The sequence below is a fragment of the Schistocerca gregaria genome, chromosome 10 (genome assembly GCF_023897955.1).
Source record: "Schistocerca gregaria isolate iqSchGreg1 chromosome 10, iqSchGreg1.2, whole genome shotgun sequence".
Taxonomy (NCBI): Eukaryota; Metazoa; Arthropoda; class Insecta; order Orthoptera; family Acrididae; genus Schistocerca; species Schistocerca gregaria.
Genome location: NC_064929.1, coordinates 193,840,037 through 193,861,284, shown reverse-complemented (window position 1 = coordinate 193,861,284; position 21,248 = coordinate 193,840,037). Strand labels below are relative to the sequence as shown.

The 21,248-nt window shown below is 37.4% G+C and overlaps 1 protein-coding gene across 3 annotated transcripts in view; it reads left to right on the top strand.

Annotated features, from left to right (window-relative positions):
* LOC126293408 (calcium-binding mitochondrial carrier protein Aralar1) overlaps positions 1–21,248 on the top strand; it is a 693,372-nt gene that overhangs the window by 627,470 nt on the left and 44,654 nt on the right. For all 3 annotated transcript variants that reach the window (XM_049986624.1, XM_049986628.1, XM_049986625.1), the window contains 4 exons: positions 494–574; positions 3,468–3,608; positions 3,694–3,888; positions 7,126–7,228. In XM_049986624.1, the coding sequence (XP_049842581.1) occupies positions 494–574; positions 3,468–3,608; positions 3,694–3,888; positions 7,126–7,228 (520 nt within the window). The remainder of the gene's footprint in view (positions 1–493; positions 575–3,467; positions 3,609–3,693; positions 3,889–7,125; positions 7,229–21,248) is intronic.

The window sequence follows — 21,248 nt, the reverse complement described above, 5'->3', positions numbered from 1 at the left end:
TATGCAGAAGCAGCATGAATAGTAGAATATGCAAATCTAGAACTTCAAATTGGCATAAGTGAATGTTGTACACGTGGTCTCTCTCACAAGGAAAAATTATATAAACAAACATGCATACTGCATGGACTTTTCGTATAGCTAGTTCTGTGCGCACTTTTACACCGGCATGCCAAAGAGCAACACTGCAGCCTGAGTTTATCTTTGTCAAAATGCCTAAAATATTCAGCACCGACAAGCATATCTTCTGCCGGTTGCAGCTAACAATGCAAATGTTATTTTTGAAAGTAGGTGATATATAGCAAGCACAACTTGTATTACATAAAAAATTTAGAACTAAATCAGTGCTGTGTTGGTATACATGCTATTTTTGATACAAAATACTAACTATATGTAAATTCGTAGAGTGTTGTTCAGGTTTGGAATAAATGGAATCATTTTATTATTTATTAATAAAAGTTTCTATACAGATCTATATTTTGTGCTAATTTTGCAGGTAAATGACTTGGTGCGAGACAAGTTTATGGACAAAAATGGAAACCTGCCATTATATGGAGAGATCGTCTCGGGTGCTTGTGTGAGTTAATTATATGTAGCTCAAGAATTTTAGTTACTTACATATTGATTTCCATCACATAAAAGAAATGTGATAGATATCTGCCATTAATGTGTACCTGCACCTTTGGGTTCATGGTGTCTCTCTTCCATGTTTAAGCTTTTTGACTTGTTCACAAGATATTTTTCTTTATTACCATGTCCTTTTTCTGATGTGGAATGATTTTGCACTGTTTTGGTAATTAGCAGATACGTCCTGCATGTTGTCCTTACCTTCTCTCCTTACGATAATGGCTGGGAGCAGATGAAAAATGGGTGGGAAAAGTGTGTCTTATTAGTGAGTTACATGGCAAGTGGACCTTCCATACACTAAGTCTTTCCTTCTTTTTGTAAGATGAGCAGAAGTAGTAGCAAGAAACAGACTTTGAAAGAGGGCAAAACAAATGAAAGTCATTATGCATAATTTTAAGAAAAGTTAAAGTAGCAACTAGATGTAAAGTTGAATTTACAGTGTAACATTAGTAAAATTATCTGAGGCACAGTAGAAATGTTTTCAAAGATGGGGAAGGAAATCGGCTGTGCCCTTTGAAAGGAACCGTCCTGGCATTAGCCTGGAGCTATTTAGGGAAATAATTGCAAATCTTACATCTGGATGGCTGGACACAGATTTGAACTGTTGTGCTTCCAGATGTGAATCCAGCATGCTAACCATCATGCTGCTTACTCGGTTGCCTAAACTGGATACCAGTACCGAGTGTCTTACATTCAGATTCCTAAGTGGGGCCAAATAACACATACGACTCGCCTGGCCCTGTACCATGTGTTACAGTGGCAACACTTTTCACTATACCGAGACAAATATTGTGGGTGTAAACAGATTACTTAGAATTTTAGTTGCTTTCTTGACTGTTAATTACACAAACTTCAGCAGCTTTCAATATGATTTTAGTACCTGTGATGAAAGTGAGTTGCTGTTTCTGATTCACCAAAGTTGTTGACTAATCTTACTACAGTTCATACATATTTCTTACTGCATTAACACAAGAAATTACTAAAACTGTTGGTATTTATTTAGACCTTTCTGGATTAATCATTATGATCCATTATTTGTTTCAATGCATTTTATATGATATTGTTACCTGTGGAGAGTGGAAGCCATTTATGCCGTTGTCTGTTTTATGATTTTTTTTGTGGTCCAAAGCAGTCTGATACATCATACAGCAATGCGATGTACTGAGCCACTTGGGTAACAGTCTGTTAGATCGGCATTCATTGTAATTTGTAATAACTGTTTGAGCTCATTTTTGCTCTGACCTTATCAGCTTAAGATTATTATTATTATTATTATTATTATTATTATTATTATTATTATTATTTTCCATACGCATGAGTGTGTTATTAAACCAGTTTTTTTCATTTCCCCTATGTATGTAATAAAATATAGAACTTAACCAGGCTAAGAGTTCTGTATTACAAGTAAATTTATTTTAAATTTATTTTATTAGAAGTATTATGATTGATGACAAATAAATCCCTTGATTCAGTACGTAAAGTGTGTCCCAGCCCCGAAGCTGAATTGTCAGATGCATGTGTAAATGGATGAAAATCAGTTTACCCAATCAAATCTGTTGCTACTGCATGCTGCTTATCCAAGAGTTTTCATATCTCTTTCAGACACTCCCAATTGTGAAGAACTATTACTCTTACTAGCTGACCAGGCTGGTGTACTGAGAGTAGAAAAATCATCTAAAAATTTAACTGCGTTGTCACTGGCATTATCTCTAGGATTCCATACTCTTTATGTACCATTTTTTAGCTAACTTGAACATAGGACATTGGTATAATAGAGCAACGATGAGCATAATACTCTGATGTCATTTCTGAGAAATAGTCAGAAAAATATAGCTAAGTTCAAAACATCTACACGAGATGACGAGCAAACGAAAATGCTTCACCTACTTAATGCAAAATTTGAATAACCACTGTGTGGAACTAAGTTCAGTGTGTTGAAACACTCACAGCGCACTGATCAATGAGTGGCAATGCTAATGATGTTTGCTTAGGTTTGACCAGATGACACAAGTAAAGATGTTTGGAGGAACTCTGGGAAAGATACACAACCAAGTGTTAACACATCCACAGCACTCAACGAGTTAACTAAATGGTTCTCTTTGTTGACATTTGCAGGCATACTACTGCAGTTGCTATTTCATTCATGTTCAGCATGTCAATAAGAAAACTTATGTCAGTGACAACAGAATATTTAATTTGCTTCCAACTAAACACGTGTCCCCTATTTGTGCTAGACAGCATGGTATTGCTCAGAAATCAACAGCACCATGCACACTGAGCAACAGGATAGTTTGTGTGTTGTGAAATGAAGTGGTTATCTGTAGGAAGCCTTATGATGCCCATTTAGAAGCTACGGAGCAACACGTGGATACATGAAAAGGATACAGAAATGGAAATTGCTGATGATGCCTAGCATGAATAGGTGAAATATCTTTTGTTAGAAACAAAGAAAACATTCAACACTAACAGGAAGGATTTTTCTTACCTACATGATAAACATAATTACATGGCTATTACCTTTTATCTATTATTTTCTTGAAAAGGCAGCCACAGCCACCATTATACAAGCTTTTGTGAAGGGTTCTATCTCAGCAAACTTGAAAAAAAATGAAATCATGTTAGTCAGGTGCTTTGACAACGATACATTACACAAGTAGTTTCTAGTTCTCTGTTATCAATTATTCGAAGCACTGTAAGTACTTTCTTGTGTAAACATACCTGAAGGTTTATGACTGAGGTTGAAATATTATCTCTGTTAGGTTTTATTTCTGTGCTTTCATTTTTCCTTTGTCGTGGTACTGAGGGGAAGTCATTTTGCTTATTCCAGAATCTCTGTTCTATAGGCTGGTGGATCTCAGGTGATTTTCACAAATCCACTAGAGATAGTGAAGATTCGGCTCCAGGTCGCTGGAGAAATAGCGGGTGGAGCCAAAGTCAGTGCCCTCTCTGTTGTCAAAGAGTTGGGGCTCTTTGGGCTGTACAAGGTAAGTTTCTGATTTTCCATATTAAGTGCATATCTTTAGTTCAGATTGAGGGAATTTAGTGCCATCTAATATTTGTGCAACATAGGGGGCAAAGGCCTGCTTCCTTCGGGACATCCCCTTCAGCGCCATCTACTTCCCCGCTTATGCGCACACCAAAGAGAAGCTGGCTGATGAGAACGGCTACAACCACCCGTTGACCTTGCTATTAGCAGGAGCCATTGCTGGTGTCCCTGCCGCATCGCTTGTGACTCCTGCTGATGTCATCAAAACGAGGCTGCAGGTAATTTTTTTCTCACTCACAGTTATGTTTAATAACACCTCTAATGTGTTCGGTAGTTTGCATCCTTGTTTTCACAGGTACAGAGTAGGTTTCTAAATATCTGGTGATGTGTACCTGTACACTTTCTGGATGCAGTCAGGTTGCTGTTTTACATTTCATTATGATGAACCTATTTTGGTCTACTAAAGTATCTGTTGTGATGTTCCGTATTCCTGTTTTCAATGAACTTCAAATGTTGTTTTAAGGTAAAAACCTGTGGTGTCTAGTGGCTATACCAAGCTCAGCTATGAATTCTGTAAGTTTTACATCCTCAACTGTTTGTTAAGTATATTATGAACTCTTGCCTTCTACAGTTTTTACCCTCTTCAACTCCTAGTACACTGAAAGTTTTGGCCAGAAATGGCCTCTTTGTCTTTGCTGGTCTGCTTTTTATGCCGTCCTTGTTTTGACCATCATGTGTTATTTCTTTACTTTGTGATCACTAATTTTGATGTTAAAAGCTTATTGCTAATCTCATTGCTGCTGCTCCTCATAATTTTAATCTTTCTTCAGTTTACTCTCAGTCCATAGTGTATGGTCATTAGACTGTTCATTCTTTTCAAGAGTTCCTGCAGTTCTTTCTTACTTAATTGAGTATGCCAGTGTAATCAGTGAATCTTATCATTGAGAGCCTTTCTGCCTGGTGTTAAAGTTATTTTCTTGAACTTTTTTTTTAAATTTCTGTCATTGCTTCTTTGATGTGTAGATTGAACAGTAGGAGTGACAGTCTACATCCCCGTCTTATATGAATTTTAATTTGAGCACTTTGTTCTTGATCATCTATTCTTATTTATTATACATATTGTACTACATGAGTTTCCCTATTGCTTACTCCTATTTTTCTCAGAATTTTGAACAGCTTGCACCATTTTACATTGTCAGGCTTTTTTGTAAATTGACATATCCAATGAAGTGTCTTGGTTTTTCTTAAGTCTTGCATACATTATTGGGCACAACATCAGAACTGCCTCTCTGGTGCCTTCACCTTTCCAAGAGTCAAACTAACAGATCCAATTTTATTTTTCATTCTCATGCATATCATTCTTGGTAGCAGCTTGGATGAATGAGCTGTTCAGCTATTTGTGCAATAGTTCTTGCACTTATCTGCTCTTGCTGTCCACGTAGTGTGCATCATATTTTTTCGAATGTATTATTGTATGTGTCTAGTTTCATTTGCAATGCTATGCCTCTAAACAACAAGTCACTGGTGCCAATAAAGCTGTGGAATGAACATTTAAAACTCTTGAAATTATAGCAAGAACGGTAGTAAGTAAGGGAGTGTTATTGCAAAAATTAAAAGACGTAGACATGAGCTGTAACGACTCAGAGCTGTCAGGATCAAATAATATATTTTTAGTGGCCCCTGCAAAAAAAAGATAAAGCAGCCTTACCTTGTCATCGACTTAGATTCTTTCCAGACTGACACAATTTGCAGGCATCTTTATGCCCACTACGGCAGGAAAGAGAATCCTACTGTAATAATGTTCCTAGTCTTGTTAAAAGAAAGTGAACTTTTCAGGAATGGGAAAAGTCACCAAAAATTGCACTGAAACGTAAGGGGTTACTGCTAGACAGATGCACAATCCTGTTACAAGAAACAGGTAGAAAAGGTGCACTTGGTTACAAGTCAAAGTAATTTTCTTGCACAAAAATGTGGGCATAGACGTTCATTCCATAATATAGCTAGATGAAACATGGGTTAATGCCAAGGTAGTTCTCATTAAATGCTGATCGGATGACACTCCAAGCAGAAGTGGTCATCAGCAGACATGAATAGGTGCTAAAGTAATTGTGGTCTGTGGTCTTCCAGTGGTTTTGTTCGTGATGCACTTCTAGTTTCGTGGTCCAAAAAGACAGGTGATTACCAAGAAGATGTGGACCACACAGGATTTCTCAGTTGGTTAGGGGACCTTTTAAAACAATTTTCTGTCCCTACAACAATTGTAATGGACAACACTCCATATTATTCAGTGATACTCAACAAAGTCCCAACAACAAACAACTGCAAAGAAATTATGGTACAGTGGTTACAGCCGTGAAAAATTACTGCAAATGTGAGTATGACAAAGCTTGCTTTATATTCACGTGTTAAAGAAAATAATCCCAGGATGCCTACATATGTAGCAGACAAAATTTTCAATTAGCAGCATCATACCGTAATAAGGCTGCCACCATATTACTGCCATTTCAACCCAATTAAACTTGTATGGAGTGATATGAAGATGAACATAAGGGACAATAATAAGTCCTTTATAATAATTAGTAGGAAATGATATTATGTGAAGGTCTTGTTACTGTGGATGCAGCCTCATGGAGGAATAAGGTCAAGCACATCAAAAAATTTATTCGAGAAGCACAAATGATGGATTGTACCATTGGTGAACATGAACAACTAACAATGTGTGTTGGTGATGACAATGATGAAGACAGTTTTTGTGCTGATTCTGACAACACTGACAATGCAAAGCTGGATGGAATTGCACTAGTCACCATAAAGTGGCGAGTGAAAAGCTACAAATATCAGTAATTTATTGCTTCATTGTCATTAAAAGATATAGAGCAAGAAGCTATTATTTATTTTGTGTACTGTAGTATTTTCAAGGTATTGGCCATCTTCAAATGTGTATTATCTGTATTTCTTTGCTCCTTTATTCAAAGCTTGTGCTTTGTTATGTTTATATATACTTTATTACATGGTTGTTTATTTGCTGTCATTGTGGTAATAACTCTAAAAACAAATTCTTATATGCTCTGTTCTTACTCAATAGCTAACATTTACTACATGGAACTGAAAACCATATCTGCTTTCATGTGTATAGAGGCTGATGTTGCAATATCATTATTGCAGTATAGCTAACCTAATTTGAGTTAACACGAACTGTCAAGTGCAGCATTTTGCTGGCACAGGTATAGGTTCGTACTTGCTCTGTTTTTTATCTCTACAGCTTATCACCCTTCTCCTTCCTGAGGAAGAAACTAATGATTTCAAAAGCTGGGATAGTGTGTGTGTCTTTATTCTGTGATCTATTTGTATTAAATATTTCACCTCCTAAAGGTGGCCAGTCTCATAAAAAATTTAATGTCTTTGTCTGAATATTCCTTTGGTGATATTATTATTATTATTATTATTATTATTATTATTATTATAACAATTACACAGATTTGAAATATTGCAATAGATTCCTAATTGTATTACAGGTTGTTGCTCGAGCGGGACAGACAACATACAATGGAGTCATAGACGCTGCTCGAAAAATATATACGGAAGAAGGGCCGCGTGCGTTCTGGAAGGGAGCAACTGGTGAGTCCTTATTGTTGTTATATGCTGTGATTCATTAGTGCTGTAGACTGGAACTATGATATGTTTAAGAAACTCCTGAAGATAAATTTGTAGATTTTTATTACTACTTTGATTTATGAGTGATGCTAGTCATTTATTATTAGCACACCAGTTTTACATCAGTATGTGTTAAAAATTTGACAGTATTATGAGAAGTATATGTTGCTACTCAACACATGGGAGAGACGTTGAGTCACAACAAAAAGACTGCACTAAACATTTAAACTTTCAACCAGAATGTCTCTTTCATGGCTGAAAACCTATGTTTTTAGTCGTCTTTTTGTTCTACTTATCTGTGACTCAGCATCTCTGCTATTTGGTGAATACCAATACATCCTTATCATAATATTCTCATTATTCCATCCTGGATTTTCCATTGATTATAAATTTATAATTTACTTTTGTTCTTACATTAAAGAACTAATGAATGAACACACACACACACACACACACACACACACACACACACACACACACAGTGTACCTGAGAGATTGCTGTACCTCAGATCTGTTGCCTAACTAGGGTGAGTAGTGATATGGAGTGGTATTTATGGTGGGAGAAATGAAAGGGGCTTGAGACATAGAGGCAGGGAAGGAACATGAGGGTGTTTAGAAGGATCTTGATGTGGTGGAATATGAAGCTGCATGGGTGGAGAGGTAAGGTGCCTGCCAAGCAGCCCCGAGGAGGGGGGTGCTCACAGTAGCAGAATAAATAGGAAAATGATGCCCGTCTTTTTGTTTTTTCTTTATTTATTTAAGCTGCTGTTTTTACATAAGTTCACAGGGTAAAATTTTGTCTTCCCATTAGAAGAGCACACTCACAACTTGGGGCACTGTTGATGGTGTTAGGGAAACACTGAGTGGTTTTTCGAAAACTTGCAGAGGCTGATGTTGGGAAAGATCAGTTTGGGACAAATGTAGGAATGTGAGCTGCTATACTGAATCTGCGACATGGCTTAGCCGATAGACTGAAGAAACACAAACGTGCATTTATAGTATTTGTAGGTTTGGAGAAAACTTTTAATTATACTGACTGGCATACAGTCTTTGAAATTCTGTAGGTAGCCGGAGTAAACTACAGGAAGCAAACGGTTATTTTACAACTTATAAAATGCAGACTGGCAATAACAAAAAAGTATTTCTGAAAAAGAGGAATTTGCTAACATTTAATTTAAATTGTAAGTGTTATGAAGTCTTTTTCTGAAAGTGTCTGGAGTTTATCCTTGATTGGAAGTGATACATTGACAGTAAGCAGTTCAGACAAGAAGAGAATGGGAGCTTTTGAAATGTGTTGGTGCAGAATAATCCTGAAAAATTAGTTGGGTTGATTGAATAAGTAATCAGAAGGTATGGTATTGAATTGGGTAAAAAGAAATGTATGGCTTATCCAGACTAAATTAGGGTATAAGATAATAGGAAACAAAATGGAGTGGCAAGGAATTGTCAATTTGGTAATGGACGCAAGAGGGGTGGAGGCTAAACATTGTAGAGGGAGACCAAGAAGTTAAACCAGTGATCAGGTTGTAGTAGTTATTCGGAGATGAAGCAGCTTGCATGTGACTGACTGAATGAAGGTGCATCAAATGAGCCTTCAGGCTGAAGATGACAATAATAACAACAGATGGTGAAGAACTGGTACCATTGGTCATGTGATTCTCCATATTTGACGTAAGTAATGCCAGTGACATAAATTGTATGTGCCAGCCATTGTTAGGAACCAGTAAAGGAAGACGGGTCAATGTGAAGAAATGGCAGAATGTCAGAAGAGGGATATTGTGTTTGAATGTGTCCATGACCACATCTTGAATGAAGTTACCCATTTATTGCTGTATCAATGTGGACTGGCCAGTGTGTTTATAAAGAGCGGTGTGTCACTCAAAACTGTGTGACATATGGTGTGTGAACAGTGGCCGTAATAAGACACTAATCGACAGGGCCGTGTCTTGACTTACAAATGATAATCAATTTAAAACCTAGCAGGCTCAGCAAATATGGATCCATCCAACCACTTATCCAGAACAGTGCAAAAAAGGCTGCATGCAGTGTACATTTGTAGTCAGGTAGCCTGCAGAAGACTATTGATCACAGTGGCATGTAAAGCAATAAATCTTCTGTGTGCCAAATATGAGGGTACCCCAAAAGTAAGGTCTCCTATATTTTTGTAAGTACATAGACCTGTTTATTTCTACTATGGTTTATATCATTTTACAGCTTGAACATTTAGCTATTTTTTTTCATAATCACCATTTCTGTCGATGCGTTTTTGTAGATGCTGTGGCAGTTTTTGTATGCCCATGTCATGCCAGCTCGCCACTGTGCTGTTCAGAAAGTTACGAACTGGCGTGATTGTTGCTTGGCCTTAGGTGTAAAGTGCTATGCCCAGGTTTCGTCACCCACCTGTGACAATTCGAGTCCAGAAAGTTGTCCTGTTCGGCTGCAAGGCGGTGAAGAAATGTGCAGGAAGCATCAACTCAGTGCTGCATGTGTTCCCCAGTCAGCATGCGTTCAAACACCAGATAACTGCGCACAATTCGCCCTTGGTGGCAACATCCGAACAGGAGCTCCATTCTCAACGGCATACAAAACAAGACTGAGTGCCTCAGCGCAGCGTGCGCATGTTTTCACACAGCGCGTGAAGCACTCTTCATAACAGTGTGACCAACTACCATACAACAGAGTTCTGTACTTATAAAAAATAGGAGACCTTACTTTTGGGATTACCCTCGTAATACAGGGACTGGATACCAGCTGACTGATTTGATGCATTTAGTGCAGTCTGATAAGTCACAATTTTGCCTCTTTCCAAATAATGCAAGATATTAAACACACAATGTGGAGGATGCCCATACATTCTGGTTACCATGAACATGAAACAAGATGTTTATTTCATCATTTTTGGTGAGCAAGTGTTGCCCTTTCTGCCACATCTTCTAGATGTAAATGGTGTGACCACACACATCCACCGAGGTGGCAACAGGTCTCTTCACGCAGTTGCATGTTTACATTACTGGTTTGGCAAACATTCAAGGCATCCTACCACACCACTTCTGCTCAATAAATAATCTTATCTTAATTGGAAAGAAAATGAATGGGACTATTTGGAACATCAGATGAATGTATTCATAGCAGTCAACATCCCCATAGTTTGACAGTCAGATTCCATAGAATTACTAGTGTGTGTCTCACACTGGATGTGGCATATCTGAAGAAACTTGGGGACTCTTTTTGTGAATTGAGGTCATCATTAAAGCTAGAGCAAGTGTTACATGGTATGCATGATGTCTGCTCGGAGAGACTAACTTTTTATTTCGTGTGCTCCGGACTTAGAAGCTTGTTATATTAAGAGATCATTGCAGAAAGGAAGTTACACATTATTATGGAAAGCCAAGTAACTTTTCTTGAACGCCGCACTGAGATTCAAAGTGGCACAGATACATGATAGTGTTTATCAATATAGTCGGCAAGTCTCCTTGAACGGTGGTTGGAACGATCTACTGATCGTTCAGTTCCGTGACAATAGTACGCTCCTTGGTCATGGAACCACTCATAAAGTGCTGTGACAATCTCCTCATTTTCAGAAAATCTCTTTCCCATCAAATGTTCTTTCAGCTGTCTGAAAAGATGAAGAGAGACGGCTTTCATGTTAACACTTTTGAATCTCAAACATGGGCAAATGGTCCACAGACTGACAACACTTTAATGCTCCCTTCCCAGAGAGCTTAATCTAGATTAAAATTAACTCTTGTGTAGTTCTGTTTCCTAGTTCTCATTCTGCACCTCAATACAGTGGTTGATGATATAAATATCTCCTGCTCGAGGAGCAATCACACCTTCTACCTCCGTCTTCCCACAAAAAAAATGGTTATAGAGAAATATCTGAATGGGGCATTCAGTTCATGCATAATTATGCTTTATTATAGGCACAAACTGTGCTATCTAGATTCCAGTTTAATTCAGCAACCACAGTTACTTGATGAAACAGTTTCCAGCTGTGGTATTTGATCATACACATACTAAAAGCATTATGTTTTTAGTACCAGGAATAATTTACTAAAATTTGTAATGTTGAACCTACCAGCTACTGCAATACATGTTGTCCCACCTACCTGGACCACCCAAAGTAACTTTGTACAGAAGCAAAATAAAAAATGTATCAAGCAAGTGTTATTTAGTTGTCAAGCGGACGTTCACCAGCATTGTTGCCTTTCTTGTAACTTTGTTAGTTACAAAGGTATATTGATCAGCCAGAACATTATGACCAGCAAGCTAACAGTTGGTATGTCCACCTCTGGCACAGATAACAATGGCAACGTGTCATGGAATTAATGAGGCCTTGGTAGGTTGCTGGCACCACATATGCACACACAAGTAACCTAATCCTGTAAATACTGAGGAGGGGGCTATGAGATCTGACTCCATGTTCAGTCCCATCCCAGACATGTTCTATTGGATCCAGATCTGGTGACTTGGGAGGCTAGCACATTAACTGGAACTCGCCACTGTGTTCCTTGAACCACTTCGTGACACTCCTGGCCTTGGGCATTATCATTCTCAAAAAGGCCACTGCCATTGGGAAATGTGATCGTCACAAAAGGGTGTATGCGGTCTACAAACAGTGTACGATACTCCTTGATCATCACGGTGCCTTGTACGAGCTCCAGTGGAGCCATGGATGCCCACTACCCAGAGCATAACGGAGCCGCCATCAGCTTGTCTCTGTCCTGCAGTACAGGTGTCAAGGAGCTGTCCCTTGGAAGATAATGGATTCGCACCCTCCCTTCGACATGATGATGAAGGTATCGGGATTCATCAGACCACCCGACACTATACCATTGCGCCAACATCTAGTGTCAGTGGTCACGTGGCCATTTCAGTCATAGTTGCTGATGTCATGGTGTTAATGCTGGCACATGCATGGGTCATCAGCTGCAGAGGCCCATCATTGGGAGTGTTTGGTGTGAACACACACTTGTACTCTGCCTAGCATTAATGTGTCTGACCTTCCGATCTGTTCCAACACAGTTCACCACCTGTCCTGTTTCACCAGTCTGGCCTGCCTATGACATCCAACATCTTAAATGAGGGGTAATGCCCAACCTCAGGACATCTGGACGTGGTTTTACCTGGGTTTCACCATGTGTTCAAGACACCCACCACAGCACTCCTTGAACACCCAACAAATTGTACAGTTTCTGAAATGCTCATGCTGAGCCTGCAGGCCCTCACAATCTGCCCTCATCAAAATAGATAGCCTACCCTCAGTCAAGCTGGGATAGATCACACACTTTCCCCATTCCAGATACGGACATCGTGCTCACTGATACTACGTGCACTGCGCGTGTGTCTGACTAGCAGCCTTTCCTTGCCAGGTGGTGCTGCTATCGTGCGGATGGTTTTATATCGATAGTAGGTCGGTTGTCATAATGTTGTGGCTGATAAACGTGTGAATAGTGGTACATCTTTTTTAAATAGCACCCTATTTTTTTTATTCAGTAATACACTTCCTGTCCTCAAAACCTGTTCATAAATGCATCACAGTGTAGCGTATATGTAAAAATGACCTTATTAGAAATGTAATGCATAATGAAATTTGGCTCTCCTACCTTTCTTCACCCACTGCTAGAAAAAATGAAAACATAGATGGATCTGCTTTTTTGTTGTGTGTCATACAAGTGTGCAGACATGCATTTGGTGTGTGATACAGATGGATGGGATGTCTAAAATACTGATGGATGGGATGTCTAAAATACTGATCAGATGTCCTAGGAGAACTTGTTAAATGTACATGGCCTGAATTGGAAGTAACTGTTTAGTAGTAACTGGCAAGACTGGAGTGTCAGAGCTAAAGATGCAATGGCACTAGCCAACTAACTGTTCACAGACCAAAGTAAGGGAAAGTTGTCTTAGGTCATGGGGAAGAAACACTTACAGGCATTAGACGATATTTTCAGTATTCACGCTTTGTGAAATTACAATAAAAGTTGAGCTTTTAATGATAACATTTGTTGGCTTCATAAATTGTTACCAACAAAGGCAATTAGGTTTTGTCAAAAACTGAAACTTTTATTCTGATTTTATGCACTGAGAATAACTTACACAGGAATGGAACCATATGAAACTTGGCTTCCATATTACTCACCCAGTATGCATTTTGGAGAATACTGTGTGATGCTGCCTAAGAGTCAACAAGAAGCCCTTATTTATTTCCATTTGTTTACTGTCAACTTAGCAAGTAGATGAATCAGGTTATCCTGGGTGCATACACAGAGTGCCAAAAAAACGTTATGAACACCTACTTAAAAGCTTGTTGGTCCACCTCTGGAATGCACTTCAGCAGTGATTCTGCATGCCATGGATTCAACAAGTACTCGATAGGTTTCCAGAAGTTTGTGGCAGATGCCTATGCATACTTCACACACTTCTGTAATTTGTGGGCATTTCATTTGTGGGCACAGAGCTGGCACCCTGTAGTGTCCCAGTTGGGTTTCATCGTATTCAGATAAGCTGAGTTTGATGGCCAAGATATCAGCACGAGTTCACTATCGTGCTCCTCAAATCATTGCAGCATGCTGGTCTTGTGACATGGACAGTTATCCTCCTGGGAGATGCCATCCCCTTTGGGGAAAACATCAAGCATAGGGAGTTACAGGTGGTCCCTAGTAATGCTCACATAGTCCACAGCTGTCGTAGTGCCTTTGATTTCTACCACAGGCCCCACGGTAGCCCAGATGAATGTCTCCCATAACATAGTACTGCTCCCACCGGCCTGTGTCTGTGGCACACTGCATATTTCCAGTAGCTGTTCACATGGATGACGGTGTATCTGGACGCGACCATTGACCTGGTTTAACTGTAAATGGGATTCATCTGATCAGGCATGTCATATACAAGCTATTTTGAATCCATTATTAGGTATGGTATTGTTTTTTGGGTTAACTCGACAAACGTTGTGCAAGTACTAAAATATAGAAAAATGTCATTCAAAATATGTGCACTGAAAATCATAAAGAATTATGTCAAACTCGAAGTATTAATTCTTCTAAAATTATTAACTTTTTGTACACCTGACATGAATTATTTGAGGGAAACCATTTTGTCCATTCACATGATACTAGAAGCAAAGAAAACTGTATGCTCCCCACAATAAATTGAAAGGGAACAAGTTAATGCAGATAAATGTAGGTCCACTTAAAGGGAAGCTATATTAGGTACTGACCCTGTAATGTTATTACTCGGTGGATGAATTCATGCAGGACGAACTGGAAATTTGAGCTGGATACAGCGTGTTACATATTCCAAGAAATATCAGCTTCCATAATTATCACAGATAAAGATGAGACTTAAATGTCTCAAGGAAAATTTAATTATATGATCTATAATTTGTGTTATCATTTATTTTAGTGCCACTATTTATTAGTGTAAAAATCATAGTAACTATATTCTAAATTTTTGACATGTCTCCTGTACGCAAACCAAATGAATTACAAATGAATGTCATGAGCTGAATAAACCACAATTTCACAATTCAAGCTCTGTAGTGAGGTGATACTACCCAGTGTGGTAGAGGGAACTAGAAAATGGACAGAACCTATACAAGGGAGAAGTGAGGAAAATTGAGTGCCATATTATGCTGTGGCTGGGAAAGGAGTGTTCAAGTGTTGTCAGTCTGTGAACCACATTGCCACATCTGAGGTTCAGAAGGCTTACCATGAAAACTATTTATCATGATTCGAGTCTTGGTCTGCTGCGCAGCCAATTCTGTGAGTTAGGGTGATGAACAGTGTGGCTTGTGGCAAAATAAATAGATCAACATTAAACAAATGCTCTAAAGAATGTTTCTAGTTGAGATAATGTGTGAAATTGTAATGAAACTGGAAGCACCAGTGGCTGTTAGTTGCTCTGGTGTTCATACTGTATTAAAATCACAAGAATTTGAGGGAATTTGTTCATTTTGTGTTGTCTTCATTTGTGTCTGATATTACGTTGATTATTATTTTAGAATCGTCAAACGACATCTGAAAGAAACAATTTTTTCTAACATACATGTTTCATTTTAATTATTTCCCAAAAATCTCCACTAGCCTGGAATATATACATATTTGTGCTTAAATTCTTGTGCTTTATATTGTTTCACACAAAATTTCATTTTCTTTTTCACAGCACTAGGAAATGAACATTTGGTTACTTGATTTTTATGTCTTGGATACTGTTGCCAGCTGTTGAATGTTATTGAACCAACTGTTGAATGTGTCTTTTTGATATCAGTTATTTATTAAGTTTAGCAGAGTTTGTGATTATGTGCATGTGGTCGTATTGTGTGTGTCTAGTCATTTGTCACATGTCTTTTCTCTGTTATGACACACAACATAGATACAGAATGGCAGCACCCCACAGAAAAAAAGGCGTAGTACACGACAACTTACGCATGTAAAGTAACACACAGAGTGGCAAACGTACCAAATAAACAGTGCTTCCATATAACACACAAAATTGTGCAAACACTCTGAACAATAGTAAGCCTACCAACAAACAAGATCAACAAATTCTGTGGACAACCTGTGAATGTCAAAAGTTTTGGTTCTGTGTCCAAAATGTAAAGCAAAACAGTTTAAACACAAATATGTATATATTCCAGACCACTGAAGGTGCGTTGCAAATAATTAAGGTGCAACATGTATGCAAAGAAAAACTTATGGTATTCAGATGTGATGAGATGGCTGTAAAGTACTAATTATCAATACGATTATTCAGTGTATTTCCAAAAAGCAGTAACACAGTGTTATTGAACGAATTGCATAAACAGTTACAGTAAGACAATTACTATATTTATCAGACTGTAAGATGAGTATTTACTCCAAATTAATCATAATTAAAAATGCATGGTGTCTCATGTCTACAGATGAAATCTTGATTGTTTATCCTAACACATTTACACTATGTAACAGCTTGTTCAACTGAATTATATCATCATTTAGTTAGGATTGTCCAATGGTTGGATGATGTAGTGCTTCACTTTTGTTTCTTTGATATAAATTGCGGAAGATAAACAGGAAGATAATTGACACATCTGATATATAAAGGTCTTTTTTTTTTATTTTTATTTTCTTTTTTTTTTTTAACTGTGTACAGCAGGTGTTAATGTTGACTTCTAGGTATTTCTTGTAGCTGGTCATAAATAGTTATTAGCTGCATTCATTTGACAACGTTGGACTCCCAGTTATGATATTGTAGTAATATCTTACACAGATTGTACGATATGTAGCATTTACTGCTTTGTAGGTGCAGAAGCATGAAATGTGTTATGTACAATCTTCAATCATGTTTTTTGCTTCTTTAACATTAAAATTTATACTGTGTGTATTTAGATCAATATTCCAAACACATATACCGCATTTACTCGAATCTGAGCCCCACTTTTCTTCCAGTTTTTGTAATCCAAAAAACTGCCTGCGGCTTAGAATCGAGTGCAAAGTAAGCGGAAGTTCTGAAAAAACATTGGTAGGTGCCGCCAAAACTAACTTCTGCTGTCGAATATATGTAGAGCTACACAGGCATGCTTTGCAGGCACAAAGATAAATACTGGCGCCAAAACCTCTGCGTCAGTACATAAATTAAAAAAAAAAAAAGGTGGAAGACGAGCTTTTTTCTCCACCCCGAATTTCAACCACTGCATTTTCATACATTATCCAATGAAGTAAATACAAATTCCGTATTGTTCATCTTTGAATGTAGCAGCATTTCAATGTACTACGAAAATCCAACTGCAAGGCTGTTTGGGATGTTTGTCAATATGGCCAACTCTACGTTCTGAATTTTTCCCTACCTGTGAGAAGAGATGGTTGCTAATAGGAACTTTTTATGAATTGTTATCATATGCAGTATTCTCTTCATCATAAGAATAATGCAAATATAAACATTTTGCCATGTATTCTATCGTGTTTGCTGCTATCTCATTTAAACTCTGGTTGCCTAATAAACTACAAAACTAGAGTGAGACAACTGCAAATGTGGAAGAATATACATATCATGTCATGTTTATATTCATATTATTCTTATGTCTAATAGGAGTGATCCAGTCAGAAATGAAGCACGGCAATTGACTAGATTTTTAAATCTAAGATGACTCTAATTTCTGTGCAGAATGTAATGTACTAAAGAGGCATCTGCAAAGATTTTCAAACGGAGAAAAATTTTCGCTAAACTCTTCTTCTGAACATCTTCTACCATACACAGTCTATTATTTGGTTCTTGTTGATCATTATCAAAGAAATCAGCAGTGTAAGTAACAACAAATAGCAGTCTCTTGCCATTGTTTTGCTAATGAGACGATTCCTCTCTTTTTTTTCTTATTGTTAGCTGTGGTAGCGCACACAAAACAAGTCGTGCCGCAAGTGGCGACAGCTTGTAAACACTCATTATCAGAATGCGACAAACAATGCATGACACAGTACAGTAATGCATTTTCAGCTTAGAGTGACGTAAACACCTATAACAAAGAGAACGGCACTTATCAGATCAAAGAAAAATAAGCAATCAATTCAAACCAGATGAAGCACATGAAAAAGGAAGGGTACCCGTATAAATATGGACGGAGCACCTGACGCATAGCAATGGCTACCTGGTAAAGCTTAACTGCTAAGCTTACGACTCGAACCAAACTACTGTATCTGTATCGTCATTCATTCGACCTAAATTGTGTCTCATATTACAATGGACCAACTTTGTTTCGATTTGGAGATGCGGCCTAAAACTTTTCTTTCACCTTGAATTTAGAGTCTCAAATTTCAGGTGTGGCTTAGATTCGGGAAATGTTTTTTTCCTTGATTTTTAGTCTTATTTTTCAGGTGCGGCTTAGATTCAAGTGCGGCTTAGATTCAAGTAAATACGGTACCTGATTATTAACGGTGTAGATGTAAGGAAGACTTCAATTCAGTATCATTTTAGATGTAGGTGATATTAACTTTTTGTTGCAGGTTTGCATGTTTTAATGTGTAGTACCATGTATTATACTAGTGAAACATGGTACAATAGTTTTTGCATTGTTAACAGGTAATATGTAATCTCTGTAGTGTATGGTTTTTTCAGTGAGAGTGGTAAATATATCAGGAGCTGGTAATACCTACAATTTTGAGTTAAGAGTTTGTATAAAGATATGCTCTAATTTCACTGGATCTAGAATTTCAAAGCACTGAATCCTCAAAATGGTCAAGAGCACAGATAACTTATTGACTCAGGAGTATATAAATAATTTACACATTTTAAATTAAAATTTAAGATATTCCATGAAAGACTGAAATATTCTTTTTAGTATTCAATGTAAGAACTGTCAGGAGGACTTTTTTTTATGTAGACCTCACCTTTCATTCATCCGTACATAAAATAATATAGCCGGGAGACCTTATGGCACATGAATGGGACTAAGGTGCTTGACATATTGGTCAGAGAACATTATATTTAGGTTATGTGTTAGGTAGTAGCTGAAATATACAGGAAATCCATCACACTAAAAGAACTTTTCTCAGTAACAGCAGCTGCTACCCTCTATTATGCAGGATTTTTTTATGTGGGACCATGTAAGATAACTTAGCTATATAAAAGAAAATCTTCACAGTGATATGTAGTTAGTTTTTGCATCACTGATGGGAGTCACAAATTATGTTGATCAATGGAATTAGCTTTTAGCTAGTACCAGTCCCAGTAACATGCCATGTTCTCATTAAGAAACAGATTAGTATTATTCACATGTTATTACAATTTCTGGCATGTTGTATTAGTAATGTTAACCCCTTAACTTTTTCCCTCCAAATTATGTTCTGAAAAATATCTTTTTTCACTAAAGAAAGACATCCTATAATTAATGACATAACATGTAGACAAATAGGGACAGCTTTTAAAGCTCAAAATAATTAATTGCAAACTTGTGAAGACCACCAACAATAAAATTCTGAGTATATTCATGCACTAGACTTTGACTAGAAATTTTTTGAAACTTGAAGTCATTTTTTAGTTTCTATGTAACTATGAAGTCTAACTATGTATTTCAAAACAGCTTTGTGGGAACATAAATCTCAGAGGAGCTGGCTGGAGTACAGTGGATGTATTTATCTTGCACTATTGGCAAGCACTTGCCACTCATCTGACAAACTGTCATAATTTCAGTATTTAATGAAGTAACATCACATTCTTGTTCACCTCCTGAGCTGCCAAATTCAGTGTCAAACTCAAGCTTGCTATAGCCATAGTTTTTCTGAAGCATTGCCTGAACAATAATACAGGAGACGCTCTGAAAGTGCGCGTTTTGTTGTCGAGTACCTAAAACTGCGAGTGCTAAAATGGATATAAGTGGGATTTTACTTTTTCGAAGATCTGTTACAAGTTTCCCAAGTATACTCAGGATTTTAAGTTTCTGTCAGAATAATAAAAATAAGATAACTTGGGATTTTATGTTAAGGGATTAATCTTTTTTGTGCCAAGAAGATGGTACATTGCTGAAACAACTAATCGTGATCAAGAAAGATTAATACAGCACTGTTCATGCATTTTATAAAATGTATAGCTGCTGTTGGAGATGCCTGCAAAAAATGTTCAGTAAAAATGAAGATATCAGCAAAGAATTTCCAGTTGTTGAGTGTTATCATATGTGAATGTGTTCCATCCTCTGACAAAACGTGATGGAGTAATGCTCGTCCTTTTTTATGGGGAGCCACAATGTCTCTTTAAATTCCAAATGTACATGATATAATAATATATTCTAAAGCCTGGACAGTAACTTCTACTCTATACACAACTCGTTGGTATATGTGGTCAAAAGGTATGTATGAAAACTGTGCCATTCTTGAAAATACACTATTGAAAAACCACAAGTTAACACTTTTTAATATGATGCTCTCCTGTTAAATAAGTTTTTAAAGAATTCTTCACAAGCTGCAAGAATGTTTGAACATCATAACTGTTAACAAGTTCTGTGCCAAATATTTAGCATTGAATGTCATCAACTGGAATGTCCAGTCATTTTTGCTTCCATCTGAGTTCGTGTACATTTGGACATCACACCTCAACTTCAAGTAGCTCCATATCCAGCAACAGTTGGATGTGTGTTTATTAAACTCTGTAATTCAATAGTCCACACAGCTGTCTTCTGAAATATTTACTGTATCTAGTGCTGACAAAATAAATGTGCTCAAGGTTATTGGTACAGCACATGAGAAAGAATTTAACCTGGCACGGTAAGATTATGTATACAGAGTGTAACAAGAAAGTACACATGCCCATGCATAGAAGAAGAAATACATTATATGGATGTGGATGGTGAAACATTTTATTTCCATCTAAGGAAACATGTTCTACAACTCCTCGTATTATGTTAATCATGGAAAACAGGAGTGGGCAGAACATTTCATGTTTACTGAAACTGTTGATAGCATGTGTAAGAGAGGCAGTGAAGTGTGTGAATCTTTGGTGAAATGGAACACAAAATATTGGTGGTGAATTTAAGAATTCCATCTTAACCATATATAACCAAGACGTCATTTTGAATATTTCATGTAACAAGGGATTTCATGTGATATCCTGGTACTTTCTGTACCCATCTTTTTATCACATTTGAAGAGTGTATAAAATGAATTTTAACCATCCCTATATCCATATCATGTATTTTGTTGTTCTGTTTGTGAAGAATTTATCCTGCAGCATTGGTGGCACCTTTTTGTTTCATCCTGCGTACCAGCACAATTCACCTGTCATGGGTGACTGGAACTCAATAGTCGGAAAAGGAAGAGAAGGAAACGTAGTGGGTGAATATGGAATGGGATTAAGGAATGAAAGAGGAAGCCGCCTGGTAGAATTTTGCACAGGACATAACTTAATCACAGCTAACACTTGGTTGAAGAATCATAAAAGAAGGTTGTATACATGAAAGTAAACTGGACGGTCTAAGACAGATTATATAATGGTAATACAGAGATTCAGGAACCAGGTTTTA